Here is a 21,818-nt window from a genome sequence, read left to right as displayed (position 1 = left end):
GTGTGTGATGAAACAGAGCTGGGAAATAAGTGGTTTCATTTAATTACTGTGGGCAGGCGGGCTGTACAGAGCAGGATAGGTTAGTGAGCAAGGGCTGCACTAGTTCTATTAAAATAAGTTATAAAAATGAGCACGTTGACCCCCACAAGATGTAAATCAATGTAGATTTATTTTTTATGTCACATCTTAAAATAAATAAACAAATAAAAGATCCAGGGGTGAAGAAGCTGTAGGCAATCTTGGAGAGCAGACTTAGGAAGGTTTTGCTTAACTTGTAACCAAAATCATCCCTGATGCATTTTAAACCCATTGCAACTCTGACTGTCTACCGTGACGGCTGAGAAAGGATTAATCCATTCTTTTTTGTCCTGCGTGTAGCTGAAGGTCAGAATCATCCATCTTCTAGACTAAACAACCTTCATTCTTTTGCTCTTTCCTCATAAATTACGTCTTCTGGCCCTTCTTAATGTTCCCTTTTGGACTTTCTCCAGTTAATTCACATCTTTGAGAACTCTGTACCCAGAACCAGTTACTACTTTATAGCAACAGCCTTCCCAGCTTTGTGATTGTTGAATGGCAGTTTGTGTTTGTGAATCTGCCTGGCAAAATGGAGGGTCTGTGGTTGCCCTTGTTCTTATGGGAGACCTTATTGCTCTCCCTGAAAGGAGGTGGTGACGAGGTGGCCTCTTTTCACAGGTAATAATGATATGACTGGAGGTAATGGCTTTAAGTTGCACCACAGGAGGTTCAGATTAAATGTTAGGAAAAATTTCTTTTCCAGAAGAGGTAGGTAGATGGTTGGACTGGATGATCTTACAGGTCTTTTACAACCTTAATCATTCTATCCTTGTATTAACAACACAATTTCTGCTCAAAAGGAGCTTGCACTCGATGCATATCATCTTTTGAAATCCAGATCTGTTTTATTTCTGATCCTAGGGGCATGGCCAAAAAGCCTGGCATTGTTTCATCCTACTCTTCAGTAGCATTTTCTTTCTTCCTTCCTCCTCCCAACCTTACTAGTCCATCAAGCCTAGGGATGTGTCTACATTAAAATCTATGTATTTTTGGTTTGATCTTTCAATCATCTCTCATGGTTATGATCTAAAATCTGGCTTGCAAGCACTTCAGCACAAGCTTGATGCACTCCTGCTAAGAACCTGGCTTCAGCAAGACCAGCAATGCAAGGGACTGAAACTTTACAGACCCAAGAGCTCCAGGGACATACATTAGAATGCTTGGGGTTTTGTATTCCATCAGAGCCTTTTTCCTTGTCCTAGTGCTGGGCTCTTCTTGCTGCAGCATCCTCCTGGCGTGGACAAAGCCCAAATGTTGTTAAGGTCAGGAAAAGTGCAGATAGGATGTATTTTCTTTGTGTGGATGTCTTTACCTGGTACCTATGTGAATTCCCCAAAAAGCGACTAGAGGAGAGCATTGAGAATGGCTGGAATCAAAGTGGGATGACCACATGGCATGCTGAGCTGAATGCTTTGCATACCTACACTGTCAGTGAGCCAGAGGGCAAGGAACCAGCCGTGAGCATGGCTTCTCCTTATTCTTATTTACCTTCCCGTTTGTTATCTTGGACATAAAGAAGTCTGTAAGCCAGGGATTTGGGCAGTTAACCTCAAATAAACCCTAAAAGACCTACTTCAGCGAAGTGTAACAGCGGCTGTTGAATTTAATGGAGCTGGGCTTGCTCTCACCAAGGGTGATTTGGAGTCTGAAAGCTTGTTGCTTCCTGGAAGCTGCTGGCATTTTTCTGGTCCTTCCTCTTGCCTTGTGTGCAACTTTGTTTTTATGCTGGCCTTATGCAGGTCTCCTCTGCTAAACTGTGTATGTGTGAGAGAGAGGAGCCTGAAGTGGAGGGATGCACAGCTGTAAAGGCAGGCATTTGTTTCTGCTGTGAAATATCCTTTCTATACTCAGACAGACAGCAAATATTTGACAAGGAGCAAGAAAATCAGGTATGCAGCTTGACAAAGCTGTGTCGTGACTCACCAGTACATCATTTCACAGCTTCACCCAGCCCCAAACACTGTTCAGGATCAAAGCGTCTTGCAACCAGCCAGGTTTGTTTCCTTAAACAAAACTAAATCATGCTTCATAAGGTCAGCAAGCTCCCAAAGGGTCAATTACAGGAATACAGCAGCAGATGGGTAGCTGTGGCATGAAATGAAACTGCTCAGTGAGTGAGGTGAAGGAGCTCTTCGTTCTCCATTTTACAAGCTGGTAATTCACTGATGTGTAAAGGCAATTCAGCAGTTGGAGGTCCTGGTCTCGACTCATGGTGTGCAGGTTAGCATAGATATCTTCCAGCTTTGCTTGTTGACTTCTCAAGGTGCAGTCTGGAAAATAAACCCTATTGTGGATGGTTGAAAAGGAGACAGGACTTTAAATCCAGGCTTTAACCAAACAAAAGTTGTCCAAATGTATCTTGCTCAGCTTGTCAAGGTCTCTCTGGATGACATCCCATCCCTTGGGCACACTGACCACACCTCATGGCTTGGTGTCATCTGCAGACTTGCTGATGGTGCACTTGATCCCAGTGTCAGAGATGAAGATACCAAAGAGCATCAGTTTCAGTGCTGACCCTGGAGGGAGATGGCTCTGGTCTGCATCTGGGCACTGAGCCATTGACCACCACTCTCTGGGTACAGTCTCACAACCAGTTCCTCATCTATTGAACAATCCACCAATCAAATCCTTATCTTTCCAATTTGGAGAGAAGGATGTTGTGAGAGTCTAAATAAATAACATCAGTGGTCTTCCCTTGTCCACTGATGCAGTTGTGCCATCACAGAGGCCATGAGGTTGTTCAAACAGAGCTTGTCCTTGGTGAAGCTGTGCTGGTTATGCCATTTCATCTACCTCTCTTCCATATGCTTAAGGAGAATCTGCTCCATGATCTTTCTTGGCATGGAGGTGAGGCTGACAGGTCAGTAGTTCCCTATCTACCCTTCTAAAAATGAGTGCAACGTTGCCTTTTTTTCATGTTTCAAATATTGAGAGTGGTGTGGGATTACTGTGTTATGCTGTGTCCCAAGCCCCAGAAACCTTAGCAGTGCCCATGGGTGAGAAGTGTGCAATAGCTGTCCCTCTTCTCCCCCCGTCCCATCTATTTTGAGCCTCTTCTGCCCCTCAGGGAGGAGTTCTGGGTGTTTGTGCCCTTGGTTCAGACAGAGCGTGTGGGGTAGTGGTTTCTCCCCGCTGAGGCAGGCAGGATGTTTACGTGCTGCTCATCTCAAGGTACCCGCAGCTTGAAAGCCTCTTACTCAGTTCTGCCCGGTAATTGGGATGTCTCATTGGCATGCCCAATATCAGCGGATCCAGCTGAAGCCTGATGTTCCCAAACAAACCCTGCCTTCAAAGCCCAGCTTGCAACATCCTCTTGGAGGTTTCTTGCTTGACGTCACCCTGCTCAGAGCTGCTTTCAAACAGTCCCTTGTTAGCCCGGGAACAGGGTACGCTGCCTTCACCCTCCACCAGCGTACAGGAGCCAAACAGCAAAGGGATTTATGAGACACGGTGAGGAAAACACTGAGTAATGAGAGAAGTGGCCTTGAGAAGCCAGGCAGCTGTTTATCTCGTCCCCTGTCTCCCCAAGGAAGCAGCTGCACTGAGTCACATCACTGCCCAGAGCTCTGCCCTGCCCCATTCATAAAATCCCACACCATCTTTGTGTTTGCAGAGGGAGCCCTGGTGCTGGGGAGCAGCAAAGCCCTAATTCACCTGGGTGAGATAAAGAGGCAGGGCTGTGTAGTTATCTCTTGGTGTGTGTTTCATTTAATGCCATCACCCAGAGGCTGGTGGGGTATTCCTGTTCTTGAGAGCAGCATGCTCACAATGGGGTTAGGATGCCTGCTGGCCACCTGGCTGCCTTGCTAACGGGATTATCCCCTCACAGGCAGCTGCCTCTTTATGGCCACAGTCTGGTTTTCCAACATAATTCTTCCTCTCCCCTGTCTCAGACTCTCTGTTGAGTCTGGCCCCTCACTCTCTGTAATTGAAACATAAGCATTGCTGTGCATCAGACAGGCAGGGGCTTTCTTTCTGTGTTGGTTGGTTTCTTTTTTTTTTTTCTTCTTCCCTAATTTCTTTCATGGAAACCCATGGGAGCATGCCTGTAACTTTAAATACCTTCCAGCACCACCAACTGAAATGAGGCTGGGGAATGGAGAGAATTAAAACATGTTTCAAAGAACAGGAGGAATACAAATAGGGAGAGGAGAGCCTGAATTCAATCTTTTATAGGGTCTTTCAAGGAGAATAAAATAATCTCAGGAGAGGAGAGTGCCTGTAAGGGTAGCAGCTTCGTGCTTTCTCCTTCCCAAAGACCTATGTGGAGGTGTAGGCCTGAGTTTCCTTCAAAACCTCCATCCACCACTGTTGTCTGTAACTCCTTCTTGATCTCAGCTAAGAGGAAAGGAGTCCAATGGGATGTGATCCTGGAAACCCCATTGCATGAGGGTTTGGTTATCCCTGCACTCTGCTGCTGCACAGAGCTGAGGATGCTGGGTCTGCCCAGGGACCACATCCCAGAGGCTGAACCATCATCCTTTATGGTTCAGAGAGGAACTGAGTGCAAAACAGCACTGGGTGTGCTGAAAAGAAGAGAGAAACTGCTGCAGCCAGGTATGTCTCCAGCTCAGTCACAGCCAGCTGTGCTGAACTCTGCTTTGCCCACAGCTCGCTGTCGCCTGCGAGTAAAACCCCCTTCCTATGGAAGGCTGTAAGGCAACTAAATGTGATATGTCATGGATGGGGTGATGGAGGGGTATGGTGGGGATGCGGGAGAGGATGTGGTGGAGGCAGTGGGCGTGGAGAAGATGGAGGGGACGTGGTGGGGATGGGGATGATGAAAAGGACTTCAATGACTGGATGGTTGGAATCTGATGATCCTCAGGGTCCCTTCATTCATAGAATCATTCTATGATTCTGTGTCGCCGTGTGCATCTGCAGGAGATGACCCTGTGGGGCTGGTTCTCCTAGCTGCAGCTTAGCAAGGGAAAACCCACTGTGAAACTGCTCCTCAGGCTTGCAGGTGTCCCTCTCTGACTTGCTCTTTTTCATTTCTTCCCCTTCCTTGCAGGCTTTAAGCAGTGCAGCCAGTCCTTAATGTAAAAGAAATGGGCAAAAAAACAACTGAGAATAATGTTTCCAAAGGAGGCTGTAAGCATAGGAATGTAAAGCTGTGTAGTGTGGACCGCTCTCTTTTGGATGATCCTTATTCAGCACTGAGAAATGTGTTTATTTGCAGTTCTCCCAGACTTGATCCTTGAGCTCTCTCTGCTGAGCTCAATGCTTGCACTTGTATGAAACCTTGAGCAAGGGAAGAGATCTTTTGCCTGCAGCAAGTTATTATGCTTGGTGTGCTGGTGGGAGCCAGCCCTGCCTACTGGGTTCATGCTGCACTGGTGGGAAAAGGCTGGTCATTGCTGACATCAGGAAGGAGTTTTCCATCAGGAAAATTAAGGATGGAGTTGAAAGATGTGGCTGCCCTGAGTCTGTAGATGTTCTGCATAGTAGAGTGAAGTCTATGCATTACCACTGCACTTCCTGAGATCTTAAATAGTGAAGAATTTCAAGAGAAATTAATGTTAGAAAGTTAACCAGCTGGTTCTCTGTCTGTCTGTAGGATTTGTGCTGGCTTATAAGCAAGGGGCTGGGTGTGTGCTGCTGGTCCTGTTGCCCTGCAGCCAATTGAGCAAGGGGCAGAACTCTGTGTTTGGGCTTCCTGAAATGCTTGTTGCTCCCAATGTGTTTGTACGTCCCTTGGGAAACTCCATCCCTTCTGGAAAGAAGAACTGGGGCATGAGCCAGTGTGCTTCCCCTCTTCTGATACCAACTGCGTGAGTACCCAAACTTGGTCATTTCTGTGGTGCATCCAAGGAGGTAGGGAGGAAAAGTGAAAATATTTTCCAATGCAATTGGGCAAGCAAAAGCCAAATAACACCATCAAATTGAATCTGATTAGCTCAGGGCTGGTGAGCAGATCCACAAAAGGTGATGGAAGCATGGGGCTGCATTTGCCTTTGACAGGGACAGATGTACCCAGGCAAGCCAGATTCCTCAGCATGTCTGCACGCGTCTTACACAGGGCTGAGAGCTGTGGGATCTCCCTTAAACACAGCCTTGGGGGTTGAAAGGTGCCCTTCTCTTCTGTTTTGAAACAGTTTTCACTGGATAAATAATTAGAACATCACCAGCTGCCATGCAGTGTGCTTTGTCTGCAGGGCTCACTGCAAAGGGTTAAAGCCCTAGACAAAGCTAAACTGACCAATTCTGTCTGGCAAAGCTGATTTATCAGAACTGAAACTATCCGCAGGAACAGGCATCGTCCCCAGATTAAAAAAGAGAATGTTTGAGCACTGTTTTAAAGGCACTGCTGTCATTTAAACCTGAAGTTTTAGTTTCTGGGTGGAAACAGTGCTTTATCCGCCTTGTACCAAAAAGCTGGAGAGCATTACAAAAATTGAAGGAAAACATCTTGAAATTATTATAGCAGAGTGTTTTGGATGATAGGCTTGTGAATGGTTTTGATATCCAAAGTTTAGCTTGAAGACAGATGCAGGAACAGCAGGACCTCTTTGCCATCAGCCCCTGGAGGTCCCACCTCTCCATCCCAAACCTGGATGGGCTGATGGTTGTGGGCAGCCCTGGGAATGGAAACTGAGTTCCCAAACCCCGTCCATCTCCCCACCAACAAACAGTGCTGTTTCCTTCCTTCCCATCCGTTCACGTTCTCCATACAAATTCTTCATAGCATTCTCAAAAGGGCAGATGCTGCTTTACAGAAGGATGTTGGCTAAGGTAACCTTCTCCGGTCCCTCCAACCCGTGATCCCTATGGCACAAGGAATGCTTTGGGCTTTGTTTTCTTCCTGCAGGCACACAGAGATCTTCTCCCTGCTCATGGAATTCTCTTCAGGAGCCCTGGCTGTTATTTCTGAGACTTTGATGCAGAAGAGGCATGGATGGGTGATTGGCAGAGGGTTTGTTTTTGACTTGGGAAGCGTCTGGACTTGCCCTGTGTTTATGTCTTTGCAGTCTGACTCAAGTCCTGCTAAGCCAACAGGAAGAATCCCAGAAGCTCCACAGGTATGAAGCTGCCAGTCTCAAAGGGATGATCTTTTGGTAGCACATCCCTTCCCAAACGTTTCTTCTTTCAGATCTGCTGGTGAGAGCTCACATCAAACAGCTTTTATTTTGATGTTGGTAATTCAGGCATACACAAACACAGCTCATCCTGCTGGCAATGCCCAGCTAACGCACCCTGCAGCACCACCACTGCATATTTTGGCACCCATTGCACACAGCCTTCTCCACCTGCCAAACTGTTTTCCTTGGGCTGTGCCTTTTTGCCTCTGTTTGCTGCCTTGTTTCGATATGTCTACCTTTATCTGTTTATTTTATGGCAGCTGGGATCCCACCATGTCAGCCTCCGCAATGTCTCCCTCCACTCATCCAAACAAGATCAAGCAGTCACCTGAATGTATCACCACTTTGAGAAGCTGACTTTTCTCCTTAAAGGATGAGGATAAAGCTTATAGGTAGAGGTAGTACTTTTCATGAGTCAACTGACAGTAGAACCAGAAAGCTTTTGGCTGTGCAAGGCTTTGCTTAGGGCATTAAGCTGAGTCCAGGGGTTGGGTTGTTCAATGGATTCCCTGTGCAAAGGCACTATGAATACATCCATGACATTTGCAGTCTGTAAGATAAGGGAATGCTTTCACTAAGCCGTAGCTTGCATAAGAAGGACTCCCCAAGCAAAAGGGGTTGCTTGTCTTCAAAGGGATTCTACTGGAGAGCTGTTTTGTGGCAAGTCAATCAACATTAGTGATCCTCATTAGATTAGAAAAATACACGTTTTCCCTCCAGGAAACGTTTGTAAGTGCTGGTATTTCTAATGTTAGAAATGATTGAAACGGGGCGGTTTGAAATGGCGATTTTTCCTACAGCTGGAATTCAGTCGATGATGGTTTTCTCTCCCACGTCCATTCCCATTACTTATCAGAGCTCACGGTGTGATTTACGCCGCTCCCTCCCACCTCCTTTGCCCGCTGCTGCTCAGCCTTTACCATACACCCGCACTGCCACCTTCTGGCTGGATTGCAGCTCACAGCCCATTTTCCAACCTCAGCTTTCATCTTAGCCTGCCGAGCTCATGATGCGTGTCCCAGGAAAGTTCAGAGTGAAAAGAAGAAATCAGGTGCGCACAGTCACGATGGTCCATCCACTGAGTCTGTTTATAGCTGATCTCTCCTAGGGCTGGTGACTGTGCTATATGTAATTCCTAGCTTTGATGTAGAGGATGGGGATCCTACGGTGCTGCTCCTTTGAGCCACAAAGCTAAAATACTTTGCTTGGCAGCTGTGAAGCCAACATTGGCCAACAATTAGCCACAAGCATTTGCCCAGGTTTGCTTGATGGCCTGACGATGCAGGCGGTGTCTGAAATAAGCACTAGGGGAAGGATTCAAAGCTTATGCTTAATTCTTTGTTGTCATTAAGTCAGGGTCTCACTTCCAAGAAGCCGCCCTGATTTGTTCTCATTGTCTGCTTGTTTCTTGTTATCATATGAACTGGATTGTTCTCATAGAGCTGGTAGACTGGAGGTGATGTGTAAGCATGAAAAGGCTGGCAGTGTTTCACCGCCTTCTGAAGGTGATTACTCACAGCATGGCTAAGGGAAGAGTGGCCTCTGCTGCTCACTGAGCTGCCTTACAGCTGTGCTCCGAGCTGGGTGTTCACTGGAGTTAATGGGCATGGGCAGGGTCTGACGGCTTTGCTCCATCTTTTTCGATGGAGGGGGACTTGCTGCTTAACAACGTGTCCTGGGCCACTTTGTGAAGCAGCTTGTCCATACCAAAGCCTCTGTTAAAACCTGAATTAAAGCTTAAATATGTCCTTAAACACCTCAGGCAGGCCTGTGTTGAGACCAATGCATTATTAGAAGCACGAACCCTCAGCCTGGTTACTCCTCCCTGCCCTACAGAAGTGATTTAGGAACCCATCAGGCAGCTTTGCATTACTTGTGAAGTGTAAAGTGATGATATCCCACGGGCTGGCTTTTGTGGGGCCATGTGTGCTTTGGCACTGTGTCCCCCGGACTGCCGGATCTCCCTGTTCTGCAACAGCTTGTTCAAACCAAACCCTTGAGCACGTGAGTTGCCTCACACTAAGGTTTATTTTCTCTAAAAGCATGGCAGACTTTCCAAAGTTCAGCTGAACTGCACCTAAAAAAAGAAAATAAAAATCAATGGGGAAATGGGTACCAAACTCCAAATCCCATTGAAATTCAATTCAATCCCCATCACCTTGCATGAAGGCTTTGGTCTTAGGCTAGAAAGTGACCTTTCACTTGCAAGTCAACCAGCAAGCTGTGTAAGGGTGTGGAGAATAGGTTGCAGAAGACCGTGATCTGGAAAAAGCTCAGCCCTTTTGCTATCAGCAGCTGAGATTAATGTTGCCCCAGTGGGGTCACAGAGAGCAGGAAGCCTTGGTTTTGTGCTAGGTTTTGTTTATTAAATTCAGGTTTCATTGATGTCCAGAGCTGACAAAAAATATTTCCCAAGAAGACAGACAAACAGTAACATTTCATAAATATATATATATATATATCAAACTCTGTAGATATAAACAGATAAAATCTCTATTTTGCTTTTTTGGGAGGTCCTTTGTAACCAGGATTTTCAACTGGTCCATTAGCAGCAAATGTGTTAACCAGTGATGAACTTCCACTTGTTGTCAAATGATCAAATCCAGTGTTTAAAGATTATTGCTCGCTATTAGACACCTACACACACATACACACACAAGAAAGATACAAAGGGTGCTCATTAAAAATCTTCATTAACAGCACTGACCATATACATGGTCCACCAACTTTGTGTCTTTTTTTATTATTGCAGTTATGGCTCAGATGTTCAGAAATGAAGGAAGACGACGGTGTGATCAATCCGAGGGTGTTGCAGGAGGAATATTTCTCAGCAGGTCCAACCGTGGAGCCTTGCTAAAATCCACCTTTGTTCACTGTGCTGGGCTGAGCATCCCTTGACGTGAGTTCCTCCAGATGCCCATCGCTGCGGACCCAGCACCCAACAGAGCCAGGATGCTGATGTCAGTCCTGTCCTGATCTGCTGGGCCAACCCACTGGGGACAAAGAATGGGACTGCTGCACTGAGAAATGTCACGAGGTTGCAGGTGAGTGAGGTATTTTTCCTTCTTGTCTGTGAGGGCTGACAGAGGTAGAGATCCCATGGGAGGTGACAAGGTGGACATCCTCACAATGCTGTCATTAGGGACATCATTTGCAGCTACTGGTGCAGTGGTTCCCCTGTTCCTATCTGCATACCCCCACAGAGCTGGTGGACTCCCACCAGGGCTACGCTACAGCAGTTCTTGCTCCTGTCTGCTGGGAGCCCCTTCCCACACCTTCCCTGAAGGGCATTGCTAGCCTACTCCTGGGCAGGGAAACAGGGAACAGCACTACTCATGCTGCAATCCCTTGGCACAGGAGCGTTCCCAAGGGAAGGTAAACCCACTGTCCCCATGCTCCTCAGGGCGTCATGACAGGGGCGTACTTCTCATCCACTCTTTCCATGCTGGCTCTTTTTGGGTACACCACGCTGGCCAGCTTGAAGAACTCATCTGCAGCATCCAGAGCGATCAGCCGGTCCTGCCAAAGCAATGGGATTGTACAGTCACTGCCACCACATCATTGAGCATCCTCTGGCGTGGGTCATCTGTCTGCTCCCTGCACCTGAGCTCACTTGCAGAGCCAGAGCAAGAAGGAGGGATGCACGTGAGGAGCTACTCACCACCACAAAGAGGTAACGCTCAGACAGCTCCCAGCTGGTCGGGAAGATGTTTGTCTCTTCAGAGAGCTTTAGCAGGATGTCCCGGGCTTTGCTCATGTTCTGAGAGTCGCTGACAATGCTGAGTTTGGTCACTGACAAGAGGGAGTCTGCTTCCTTCTGGAAACCTGGGGAGAAGGTGTGTTAGAGAGAGGAGCCAAATGTGCAGAGAGCAGTGGGTGTCCCTGTGCAGAAATGAGTGAATGTGTGTTTGTTGGTATATAGCAGTCGCCATCTCTCATAGCAAGGGTGCCAAAGGAAAGAAAGGAGGAGGGAACTGAATTAGTGTGGTGATCATGAGATCTTTAAATGTATTTGCCACCACTGACTCTGCACTTATCACTAGGGAGCTGGTGGTGATGCACAAGCTGAATGAATAATGAATTCCCAGCATTCCCTCCCATTTAAGTGCCAGAACAGCAGGTAGGGCAGGAGTGGCTGAGCTCCCCACCTCTTTTGCTCCCAGTGACAATGCCCTGGAGCAGCTCCAAGCCCTCCTCTCATTAGCCACCAGCCACCTGGAGCAGGAGGGCTGCAGCTGAGCAATTTCATTTGCTGAAAGAACATATCAAATTCACTTTGGAGCAAACAGAGTGGGTGATTTGGCTCCAATCAGCTGGTAGGAGCTGGGGAGGAAAACTAGGTGTGTCTGTCTTCATGTCTGGGAGGAATATTCATTTCTCCACGCTTATCTTGTTTAGAAGAACACAGGGTGAGGTATTGCAAAAGGAAACCTGAGATGGATGACTGTGTGCCCAACCTGTCATGGGTTTGAAGGGCTCTCCTGGGCCCTCACCACTGGCCGTCCTGCTGCTGGTGGCTCCTGGGCTTCTTCTCATTCAGCACCATAGAAAAGACATTGTTTTGTCCTTCATCTTACCTAAATCCTCCAAAATGTGCTTCCACCTGCTTCTCACTTCTTTCCGTGTTTGCCGTAAGGTATAAATATCATAGTTGAGCTTTTGCCATTCCTGCAGAGCAAAAAGGTATCATAGTTATTTGCATATGAGGAGGCCTCTGCTGCTTTTCTGGGAATTACAATATCTAGAAATGGAGCCAGAGCTTGTAATTACATTCCATGGACTGTGGCAACACCTTGTTTGCATAGCCTGGTGGTTAAACTGGCATTGCACCTTTTCTAATAGCTGTTCATAGCCTATAGAAAGGTAAAAGTTGCTGCTGTACAAAGGTCACGCACACAGTGTCTTCTCCAAACTGATCTGGCATCTAACTGGAGTTAGTAGGTCTTCAGAAGCATTTGGGAACAATAAAACTAGGCTATTTTAAAGGTTGTGGTAGCATTTTGTAAATCATAGACTCATCAAGGATGGAAAAGACCCCCAAGATCATCCAGTCCAACCGTTCACCTACCACCAGTATTTCCCCTCTAGACCACATCCCTCAGTATGTAGCAAGGAAGAGGGGTGCACATGGATGCTGGATGGCCAAGCTGGAACCATTTGAAATAATTACTATCCTCAGTGACTACCAGGTGATCAATTAATGCTTTATCCTAATATGGCTTAAATCCACAGACTTGACCTCAACCTTTGTATCTGCATAATGGGATGCTGCGTGAAGGGGAAGGGCTTGAGGTTATTATTGCAGTTGCATCAGTGTCATTAGAGATGCCTGTTTGTAGAAAAAGACATTCCTGCACTGGAACACAACCAGGAGTATTTCTCCTACATGGATTTAACACACATTGACACCGAAAAGGATGCACTGACGGAAGTGCCAGCACAGTGGGGTTGTAGCATTACTCAGATCATTTCCTCTCACTAACAGCCTCGATTAATGCCATTGCTGAGCAGCAGGTGACACAGATATGCTCCTGCAGAATGAACAGGTGCACCTATGGGCCATCCTACTGGGATCCTGCTCCCTGAGTTTGTGATGCTGATGAACACCCATAGGGACAGGCTAAGACTGCCAGCAAAAAGAGGCCTGGTCCTGCCCTCCCTGAAAGTCACTAATCCGAGTGGCCAGCACACAGCGAAGCTGCTCCTGCTGCTCTCTGGATTAAGAGCAGTGTGATTTCCCATCTATTTTTGTTTTGAGGGAATCTAGGTTACAGCTTTCTCATGCATCCTGCTTACTGAGTCTCTCCACGGAGGCGAATCTAGTCCCAGAGGACCTCTAACATTGTGCTGTCCAGGAAGAATTTGGGGAGTGTGTGAAGGAGCAGCCTTAGTGCAGAAAATGATGCTTTACAGGGGTGGACAAGCAGCGTGGGAGCAGCACATCACCCATTTCCTGTTATTTGTCACCTCCCTGTGCTACAGGGTTTTATTTTACACCACAGGTTTGATGGTGCTGCAGGGCCATCCTGCAGAAAAAGACGCTTTGCAATGTTGATCCAAAGCGTTGTTGAGCTTGGATGGCAGCTTTGATCTCAAGGGCTGCATTAGTGTTGCCAGCCCCTTACCGGTATAAAGGAGGAAAATGTATTCTTTTCATTGATTCCTCAGTGCCCATAAGTTAACACTATTGGCATCGGTGTTAGAAAGGCTCATGATTCAGAATGCAGAAGCAGAAATGGATTAGCTTAAGGAAAATGAGACGCTGGTTTAATGGTGATGCCACATGGAGACGTGGGGTAACAGCAATTTGTGTCCTTCCAGCATCCTAAATCCCCACGGTGCAGGTAGGGAAGGATGCAGTGAGCACACAGACATCCAGGGGGGGCAGCTCTCCCATTTTCTCCTATTTTAACTGAGATTTACAAAAAAAGGTGCTGTGTTTGTGTCATGTTTGCTGTTGACCATTCCCTGCCCTGTGGCATCTGTCTGCTCCCAGGGCCAGCAGCAGCTCCCAAAGCAGATTATGCCCTTGGCACTGTTCTTCAATTAGACTTTTCTCCCTCCCTCATTAGGGGAAGTGGCAATGCAAGCTGGCCTAGTTTTCCAATGCTCACTGGAGGACAGAGAGATTTGGGGCTGAGGGCTGGAATGTTGGCTCTCCAGGCCAAATTCCTCCTACTGCCACTCAGAAAGGGTGCAGCTGGAGGCTGCGGCAGCTTGTGTGCCCTCAACAATTCTCTTTGCACAAATAACGGGACCTGGTGGGACATAGGAGAGCTGGGAGCACCCCATAGCAGCAGGAGTTGCTCACCCTGTGTGCCTCCAATTCCCCAGCTGTAACAGCAGTGGGGCTGAGCATGAATGAAGCAGTCCTAATCAGGCTGCTGAAATCTCCTGTGCACAGAGTACTTTGGAGAAAGAAATCAGGGCTTCAAAACAGTGCTTATGTAACAGGGATGATTTTTTTTTTCCCCTTCTGTGCCAGTTCCTCAATAATCGCCCATTAGAGGAGCACTTAATGCTGCGCTGGAGCTGCAGTACCCAGGATGTGGTGGGCATCCCCAGCACAGAAACCCCCAGATAGAGAAATAGTGGCCCAAACTGAGAAATAAATGGAGCTGATGATCTCAGAGCACACTGTAATCTCCTCACCTCAGAGTCCTTGTCCAGTTGGCTCCGGCCCACAATCATGTTGTACAGCACCCGGTCATCATCTGCCTCTGTGTGGGTAACATCATGCGGGGTGCTCCACAGGTTCTGTTCCTCATCCCGTGCCAGTGTGGCCCCAAAGGAAGCATATGGGTTGTTGTTGCTGCAGAGAGGGGACATGAGGCTGTGTTAACACCCAGTGTCACCTCAGCCTTCCCAAAGTCCCTTTCTGCCAGCTGAAATGTGGTATGGCCATGGGACAAAGCACACGATGCTGCTGGGGATGGGTAAGCCTGGAAATGGGGTGGCTTGGGAAAATCTTAGCCAGGTGATGGACCTAAATAGCTGGCCTCATCCATTTAACATGGGAGGGGGCAGATGGAATTAGCCCTTCCCCAGTGCTGCCCTGCAATGGGACAGAAATTGAATTCAGATGGAAACACCCAGATAGGAACACTTGAAGCCTTTAAGGAAAGCCTGGGTTTGTCTGCTCAGTGTTTAAAGAATGACTTCAGCATCTAAATGAGGGCTGTAAGAAAGAAGGGCACAGACTCTTTAGCAGTGTCTGTGACAGAACAGGGGGAAATGGTTTCAAAGTAGAACAGGGGAGATTTAGTTTGGATATAAGGAAGACGTTTTTACAATAGAGTTGTTGAGGCACTGGCATAGGTTGCATAGAGGGGTGGAGGATGCCCCATTCTGGAGATACCAAGTTCAGGCTGGACGTGGCTCTGAGCACCTGATGGAGCTGTAGGTGCCCCTATTCATTGCACAGGATTTGGACCAGGTGGTCTCTAAGGGTCCCTTCCAACTCAAACCAGTCTATAGTTCTATGAATGGGCAGCAGGCAGAGCATCACCTCCTGAGCATCATCCCCCACATGGTGATGAAGAGCACTTCTGAACCCCATGCTTATGGCTGGGTGCTGTGAGTGGGAAGTGAAAGGCTTTTATGGGGTAGTTTGTTTCTGCAGGAAGAACTTTTAGCAGAACGCTTCCATCAGGCCCCCATGTTTCTAACCAAGACACCAAAGAAAAACACCACAAATGGGGGAATATTTTAGGCTGCTAGTACCACAGTGGTACCAGCAGCTATCCTGCAGCATTTCACAGCCACAGATTTGACAGGTCTGGAAGGGACCTCCCAGAGCTCATTATGTTCTTTTCATGCTTACTCTGTGTTAGAACAACCCCCTGCTGATTCCATTTGCTATCCAAACCCATTCCTTCCTTTAGGAATCCATCCATCCAACCTTGGTCATTCTGCAGTGCTTTATCCCCAATGTCAAGGCATTACAAAGGGTGCTAAGGGGAGCTCCAGCATGTGGATAAACCCCTAAAAGCTGCTCCTTAAATAGATTTCCCACAAACCAAAAACCTGAGTGACAGGTAACAAGGGGAGGATCACCTCTCCCAATCTCTCATTAAAGCCAAGGGAACAGGTAGGTTGCAGGGTGCAGATGGCACTGCTCAGCTCTCCCAGCACATCTCCAGGTGTCCCAACCAAGCATGGAACTCCTGGGGGACCAGAGATCCCTCTACCAAGGGGTTCTCTGTGGGGTTCTCACCCTGCACAGCCTATGGGGCGTTGTTCCATGTGAGCTCATCAGCATCCTCCTGCTTCCTCCCACTCACTGACCCACCCTGCTCACTGTAAGATCTTTTGGCACTGACACTAACACACCTTGGCTTTGCGAGCCACTCCCTTGTGTCTTGCAAGATGATTCCCAAGGAAGGGGCCCAATCTGTGCTTGGGAGCCACAAACGTGTGGAGCAACCATGGGAAGTGTGGGCACGGAGCTGACAGCAGGGCTGAACATCACTAAAATGAGGAAATATGTGGAAAAACAGCACGGGAAGGGATGCCTTCCCATCTGTGTCACTTGCAGCTGTTTCCATGGGACCAGACGGGGACTGGACCAGCTTCAATTTGCTCTTTATCCAGAAGCATCAATGCTTCATCAACAGACTTCTGCTCTGGGCTGCTATTAGCCCAGTTTAATGCATCCCAAGACTCGGAGGCCAAATGCTCAGTTTGTTTGCATTGTTCCTTTTAAACAAGGCTGCTGCAAGACCCCCACTTTGCAATATAAAACCACAAAAGCCTCCCATCCGGGGACAAGCCAGCAATTAGGCCATCAGGTTAATTATGCTGCCGCACTTGCGCAACAGCAGGTGCCTCTGCTTTCCTGCTTATGACATTAATTGGATCGGTGCAGAGAGGCACGTTGCTAAAGAAAGGTGCACGGCAGCACCCGCACCTCTCTGCCTGTGTGCTGGGCTCTCGGGAGGTTAATGCGAATTTCCTGGCCCGCCAGCCCCATCCTTGAGATTATCTGCTTATTATTTAGGGAGCTGCTTTTAACAGCACCAAATCAGGGTGCTTCAATCCCTGCCGCCAGTCCCCGCTAACTAAATAGGTCACCACATGTTTCTCGGAAACGCTGCGGTGCCATGGGAGGGTGTGGGTGCTGCTGCAGACCCCCTCCCATGCAGGCTGGCTTAGAGATCTGTCATCTTTCAACCTCGTGCTGCATTCGGACAAAGGCTCAGTGCGGTGCCCCGTGCTGCAGACCTCCAGCTCCCCTCCCTGGGCATCTCCAGCAGCCCCAGTGGGACCCCATCCATTGCTTCTCAGTTCAGCCTCCCCGATGAAAGCCCCGAACCCTTGAAATGGGAAGACAAAAGCCGGGCGGTTTCTATGGTGAAAGACACGGTTTGCTCTCCAAAACTTCATTTGGCTGCGGGAAAATTGAGAGCAGTGCTCCGACACGCATTGTGCCATGGGGAATGAGACCCAAACAAGGCAGAAAACGAGCTGGGGGCTGGGACAAAATCCCTCTAGGGCTTCGGAATCTCTGAGCAGCGGCTGCGGAATGACAGCTGGGGAAAAGGGAGAAGCGTAAGGTGGGAGAGCGCTGCGGGCAAAGCGGGGCAGTGCTCGGAGCATCGCCCCAGTGCGAGCGGAGCGGGAACGGGATGGGATCACCCGGAGCAGGGATGGGATGGGGACAGGGGCACTCACCTGAGCAGCGGCTCCTTCTCAGGGGCTGCCGCTTCCCCGCCGCAGCAGCCGCAGCAGCCGCCGAGCGAGCGCAGCCAGGCGCCCAGCCCCATGGGCGCAGCACTGCCGGGCTCTGCCCGTCCCCGTGCCCCTCCCTGGTTCCCCCCGCAGCTCCCCCCGGCTCCCCCGCGCCTTCAGCCGCCGCAGGGCATCGCGCTCGCCCTCCGGGGCCCCGCACAGCGCGAGCACGCAGGGCACGGGCAGAAGAAGGCAGGGCACGCTCATATTTCTCCCCCTCTTCTTCGTTCCGGGGCGACGCCGATTCATTACCATCCCCTTCCGGGGAATTATGGCCACTCGGATGCTCGGGAGTGAAGCTGTGCGCCCGCACGTTGCAGCAGCAGTGCCGTACCCATACCGGGACACGCTCAGGTTGGGGGTCTGTGCCCAGCAATGGGGGGGCCCCCAGGGTTATTTCCCACAGGGATCGGGGACAGAGGGGATTATCCGGGTTCTGGTTTCCAGCACTCATGCTCAGGGTCCCTTTCATCATGCTCGGGGACCGATGGCTTTGTGCTGCTCACCGCACGCATCTCCACCATCCCACCCGGCCTCAGCACTCCTACAGCGATTTCCCCCATCCCATACAATGATGGGCACTCAGAAATCAGCAGCAGGCATTGGCCCTCCCCTTGGATCTGCTGGGCTGCTGCCTTGTTTACACAATGGCTGTATTTTGGGGATCACAAGCAGCACGCAGCCTGGGGTGTGAGCAGCTCCCACCAGCTCACCCGTGGCCATCTCCCTTCCCTGCCTGGAGCCTTCATCCCACACACCACTCAGCAATTAGTCATTCAGCTCCTGAGCCCTGCGGGTTCAGAAGGAGCCTTGAAGAAAGCCTGAGTGTTTTCATATCCCTTTATTCCTCTCTGTGATGATGATAAACGTTGTTCCCTTTCCATCAGAGCATTGGCACAGGGAGTGCTGGGGTCACCATCCCTGCAGGTGTTGCAGAACAGTGGGGATGTGGCACTGAGGGCTATGGGCAGTGGACGTGGTGGGGTGGGCTGGTGTTGGGCTTGGGGGATCTTAGCTGTCTTTTTTAACCTGAATGATTCCATGCCATAAACAAAGGAATGTCTCCCAAGAGCCAAAGCCTCTCTGGGGTCTTAAAAGCAAATCACTGCCTCCAAAAAGTAAGTGCAATATTACCAACTTCTGCACGGTGCTGCAGGTACCCCTGGCACAGATGGGGCTCCAGGCCCTGTTTTGCCTATTCCTTGTGGTTCCATCACTAACAGAGATAGAAGCAGGGGCTCTACTGTGCTCAGCTATGTGCAGTGAGCACTGCTGCCCTGAAGGCATGCAAAAAGCCAACAGGCTGCCTTGGCCCAGGTTTTGCTCCTAATGCTGGCAGCATGGTTATAAAAGCACCTTGGGAGCCTTCCTCTTTTTGCAGGGTATGAGGACAGGACTTCAGCACGGAGAAGTAAGTATGGGCTGGGGTTCCCACAGGCTTTGGTTCTTGCTCTCCTTTGGTATCTGCTGCTTGAGCTGTTGGGGCTGCTCATCATCCCCTTGTGTGCACTCTGAGATTACGCTATGCCTAATTACCACAGTCCCTGTACCAAGGGGAAGCCCAGCTCCCAGGCTGCAGCAAGCTGCATTAAGGCTTTAGGAACCCCACAGCAGAGACCTTATGATGCTGTACTTGCAGCTCAGCCGCACGGCGCTGCAGCTCTAGGGGGAGCAGTCGGCCCTGCAGCCCGGCTGCAGCGCTGTGAGGCCGGCTGCTGCTCTTTCACCCCAGCTACGCAGGGAGGGGTGGGAATGTTTTCCTGGAAAGCGTGGCCCCACCCGTGGTGTTTGCGTGCAATGAGCCCTGCAGGGCCCCGTTCTGCCCCATAGCGAGCCCGTCGCTGCTGGCTGTAGGGTGGGTGGCCTCGTCCCTTCGTCCCGACACGGCAGGAGAGCCTGGGAGCGGTGACTGGGGTGCTGCTGGGAACGGCTGGTGTCGTGAGTAGCTGGGGGCGCTGGGGAAGCGGCAGGGAGCGGATGGAAGCATTGCAGGGTGGGCAGCCAGTGCGTGCTCCCTGCTGAAAGCAGCCGGAACACAGAGCAGCGGCTCTTCCTGCATTACAAGCTGTAACCCTTCCCTGCCTGGTGTGCCCAAACGGCACGGGCTGTGCTGTTCTACCGAGCTTTTTGCATGCAAATGCCGTCCCTATGGGAGCTGCACGTCCCGTCACGCTCCCTGGTTCCGTCTCTCTTACTCAGCGCCTGCCACAAACGGGCCATGGCTGCTGAGCCTTCCGGCTTCCGAGCACAGCCCCGCGGCTGGGGACGCCGAGGGAGGGGCCTGGGCAAAGTCCTGGTGCTGGGTGCAGGCTGAGCACCGCTGTCCCCACAGGACAGGACGGGCCCTGTGCTCCCAGCATGGCTGCGCAGATGTTTGAGGGCACGCAGCATGCAGCCGTCTACCTCAAGTACCGCTTTGCCCCCGGCAAGGAGCTGAAGGACATCATCCTCAACTACCTGCAGGAGAAGGTGAGTGCCCCGCAGCTGTGCTCTGTTTGTATCCTTACCCCTTCGCTTGGGGTGGGATATGAGCAGGGCTGGGAGTTGGGGTGCTGCTGCTGAGCTGTGCCCCCTGTCCCTGCAGGCTCCCAGCTGCACCCAGCTGGCTGTGGATGTGGGCTGCGGCTCAGGGCAAGGCACAGCCTTCTTGGCTGAGCACTTCGAGAAGGTGGTGGGCACCGACATCAGCCACGCACAGATCCAGGAGGCCAAGGCTGCCCCCTCTCCTCCCAATATCTCCTACCTGTGAGTGCTGCAGGCAGAACCCTGTGTGCCCTTTAGCTTCGTGCTTTGCTCTATTATTTCCAGCATTACACACTGTTATTTTGCCCCCCGTCCACAGGGTGTGCCCGGCGGAGGAGCTGCCCTTCGAGGATGCCTCGGTCGATCTCCTGGCCTCATTCACGGCCGCGCACTGGTTTGATATTGAGAAGTTCATGAACGAGGCCAAGCGTGTGCTGCGGCCGGGCGGCTGCGTGGCCATCAGCACCTACACCACTGATATGAGCCTGCACTATGGGGACTGCTCTGAAAAGCTGACCCAAATCTTCCGGGAGGTCAGGCAGGGCACCGAGACTGGGGCTCACATGTGCTAGGCAGGGGGTAACGTACAGAGATGGGTGGGTGCTGAGGGGGAGAAGTGATGGGGTGAGGTGCTGAGGGGGCTACAGTGTGAGCTGCTATGGGGAGAGGGGAGCAGGGGTGTCATAGAAGTGTAAGTTCCTCAGGCACCAAGCTCTATGGAAATGGAGAGCTCAGCATGGTTGTTTATCTGTTGTCATTACAGGCCTGGGGCCACCTCTTAAAATACTCGCACAGTAGAGTAAAACATGTCCTGGAAGACTACAAGGAGATCTTTGAGGCTTTGCCATTTCCAGACAAGAAGAGGTGAGCAGGAGAACCTTGGTGCGTGACTGTGAGTGGGTGAGAACACTGCTCCTGACCCATCAGCTGCCACGAGGAGATGCTTGGACCATGGATGATGTGATGGGTTTTATTCATCACCTCACTATGCATTCACCCTTGTTCTACTGCCTGTATTTAATGCCCCAGTGCTCCTTTCTTCTCCATTGCCTTTCTAGAATCACCAACATCTATGATAAAATTCCCATGACGGTTGCTGGGGTAGTTGGTTACTTAGAGTCTGCCTCTCCGTACCAAGTCTTCATAAAGAATGACCCTGAGGCTGCAAAAACCCTTCTCCCAGAGATGGAAAAGAGGTAATAATAATAATAATAATAATAATAATAAAGGCTTTTATGAAAATAAGCAGGGCATGAAAGATGCCTTCCTGTAGGGTGAACCAAGAGTGGGGTTGAGGGGAAGGAGGGGTGCACTGCTTTGTGAGAGGGTTCATGTAAATTGGTAATCTGAGCTTTGAAGTGCTTTAGAGGAAAGAATCTCATCCCTGGTTGTGGTTATCTCCCCACACCTGGTGCTACTTGGCTGGATGGGGGTGGAGGACCCTTCCTGTGCTTCTTGCAGGCTGCTGGAGACCATGGGAGCTCCCTCACGTGACACCCCGCTGGAGTTCTGGGTGAGGCACGTCTGCATCCTGGGGCACAAGGAAGCGTGATATGAGCCTCCTCCTGGCCTGGTGCTGGGAGAAGCAGGACTCTGAACACCCTGCTCTTTCAAGGGGAGATCAGTGGCGATTTCAGTGATCGAAGCCTTAATCTTTGTAAGCAGACGTGGGCTTAATGCAGGGCCCTGTCTGTGCCACGCTCCCAGTCTGCCCAACACCCTCCTGTTGGAGGGACCAGGGTGGTTGTGATTCTTATCCCACATCCGATACTGTAACAGCTGAATTTCTTTAACAATAAATAAGTTGCACAGTGGAGTTGTTTGGCTTTTCTAATAGAGACTTGATTGACCTGGCTGCTCTGGCCCCTGTAGAATTCCTTGGCGTGGAGCTCTTGCAGCTTGAGC

The 21,818-nt window shown here is 50.0% G+C and overlaps 2 protein-coding genes across 7 annotated transcripts; one reads left to right on the top strand and one right to left on the bottom strand.

Moving 5' to 3' along the window:
• Positions 1-9,504: 9,504 nt before the first annotated feature.
• Positions 9,505-17,642, bottom strand: MREG (melanoregulin). Its single transcript, XM_015868017.3, has 5 exons — positions 17,334-17,642; positions 14,313-14,472; positions 11,738-11,828; positions 10,822-10,985; positions 9,505-10,679 (listed from the first exon to the last, which is right to left on the bottom strand). The coding sequence occupies exons 1-5, from the start codon at positions 17,423-17,425 to the stop codon at positions 10,560-10,562; spliced, it is 627 nt and encodes a 208-aa protein (XP_015723503.1). The 5' UTR covers positions 17,426-17,642; the 3' UTR covers positions 9,505-10,559.
• Positions 17,050-21,729, top strand: LOC107316486 (putative methyltransferase DDB_G0268948). 6 transcript variants are annotated; one of them, XM_085553473.1, is made up of 8 exons: positions 17,654-17,744; positions 18,772-18,801; positions 19,723-19,859; positions 19,975-20,135; positions 20,233-20,446; positions 20,677-20,777; positions 20,972-21,109; positions 21,375-21,729. In XM_085553473.1, the coding sequence occupies exons 3-8, from the start codon at positions 19,749-19,751 to the stop codon at positions 21,463-21,465; spliced, it is 816 nt and encodes a 271-aa protein (XP_085409599.1). In that variant the 5' UTR covers positions 17,654-17,744; positions 18,772-18,801; positions 19,723-19,748; the 3' UTR covers positions 21,466-21,729. The 6 variants fall into 6 exon arrangements, with proteins under 6 accessions (XP_032301716.2, XP_085409599.1, XP_085409600.1 ...); XM_085553474.1 differs by having other exon boundaries at positions 21,352-21,729; XM_032445825.2 differs by lacking the exons at positions 17,654-17,744; positions 18,772-18,801 and adding an exon at positions 17,050-17,215.
• Positions 21,730-21,818: the final 89 nt, after the last annotated feature.

This window comes from Coturnix japonica, chromosome 7, assembly GCF_054131305.1.
Source record: "Coturnix japonica strain WE chromosome 7, WE-NBRP24, whole genome shotgun sequence".
In the NCBI taxonomy this organism is placed as follows: Eukaryota; Metazoa; Chordata; class Aves; order Galliformes; family Phasianidae; genus Coturnix; species Coturnix japonica.
The sequence above is the reverse complement of the archived record's forward strand: the minus strand, read 5'-3'. Positions and strand labels throughout refer to the sequence as shown.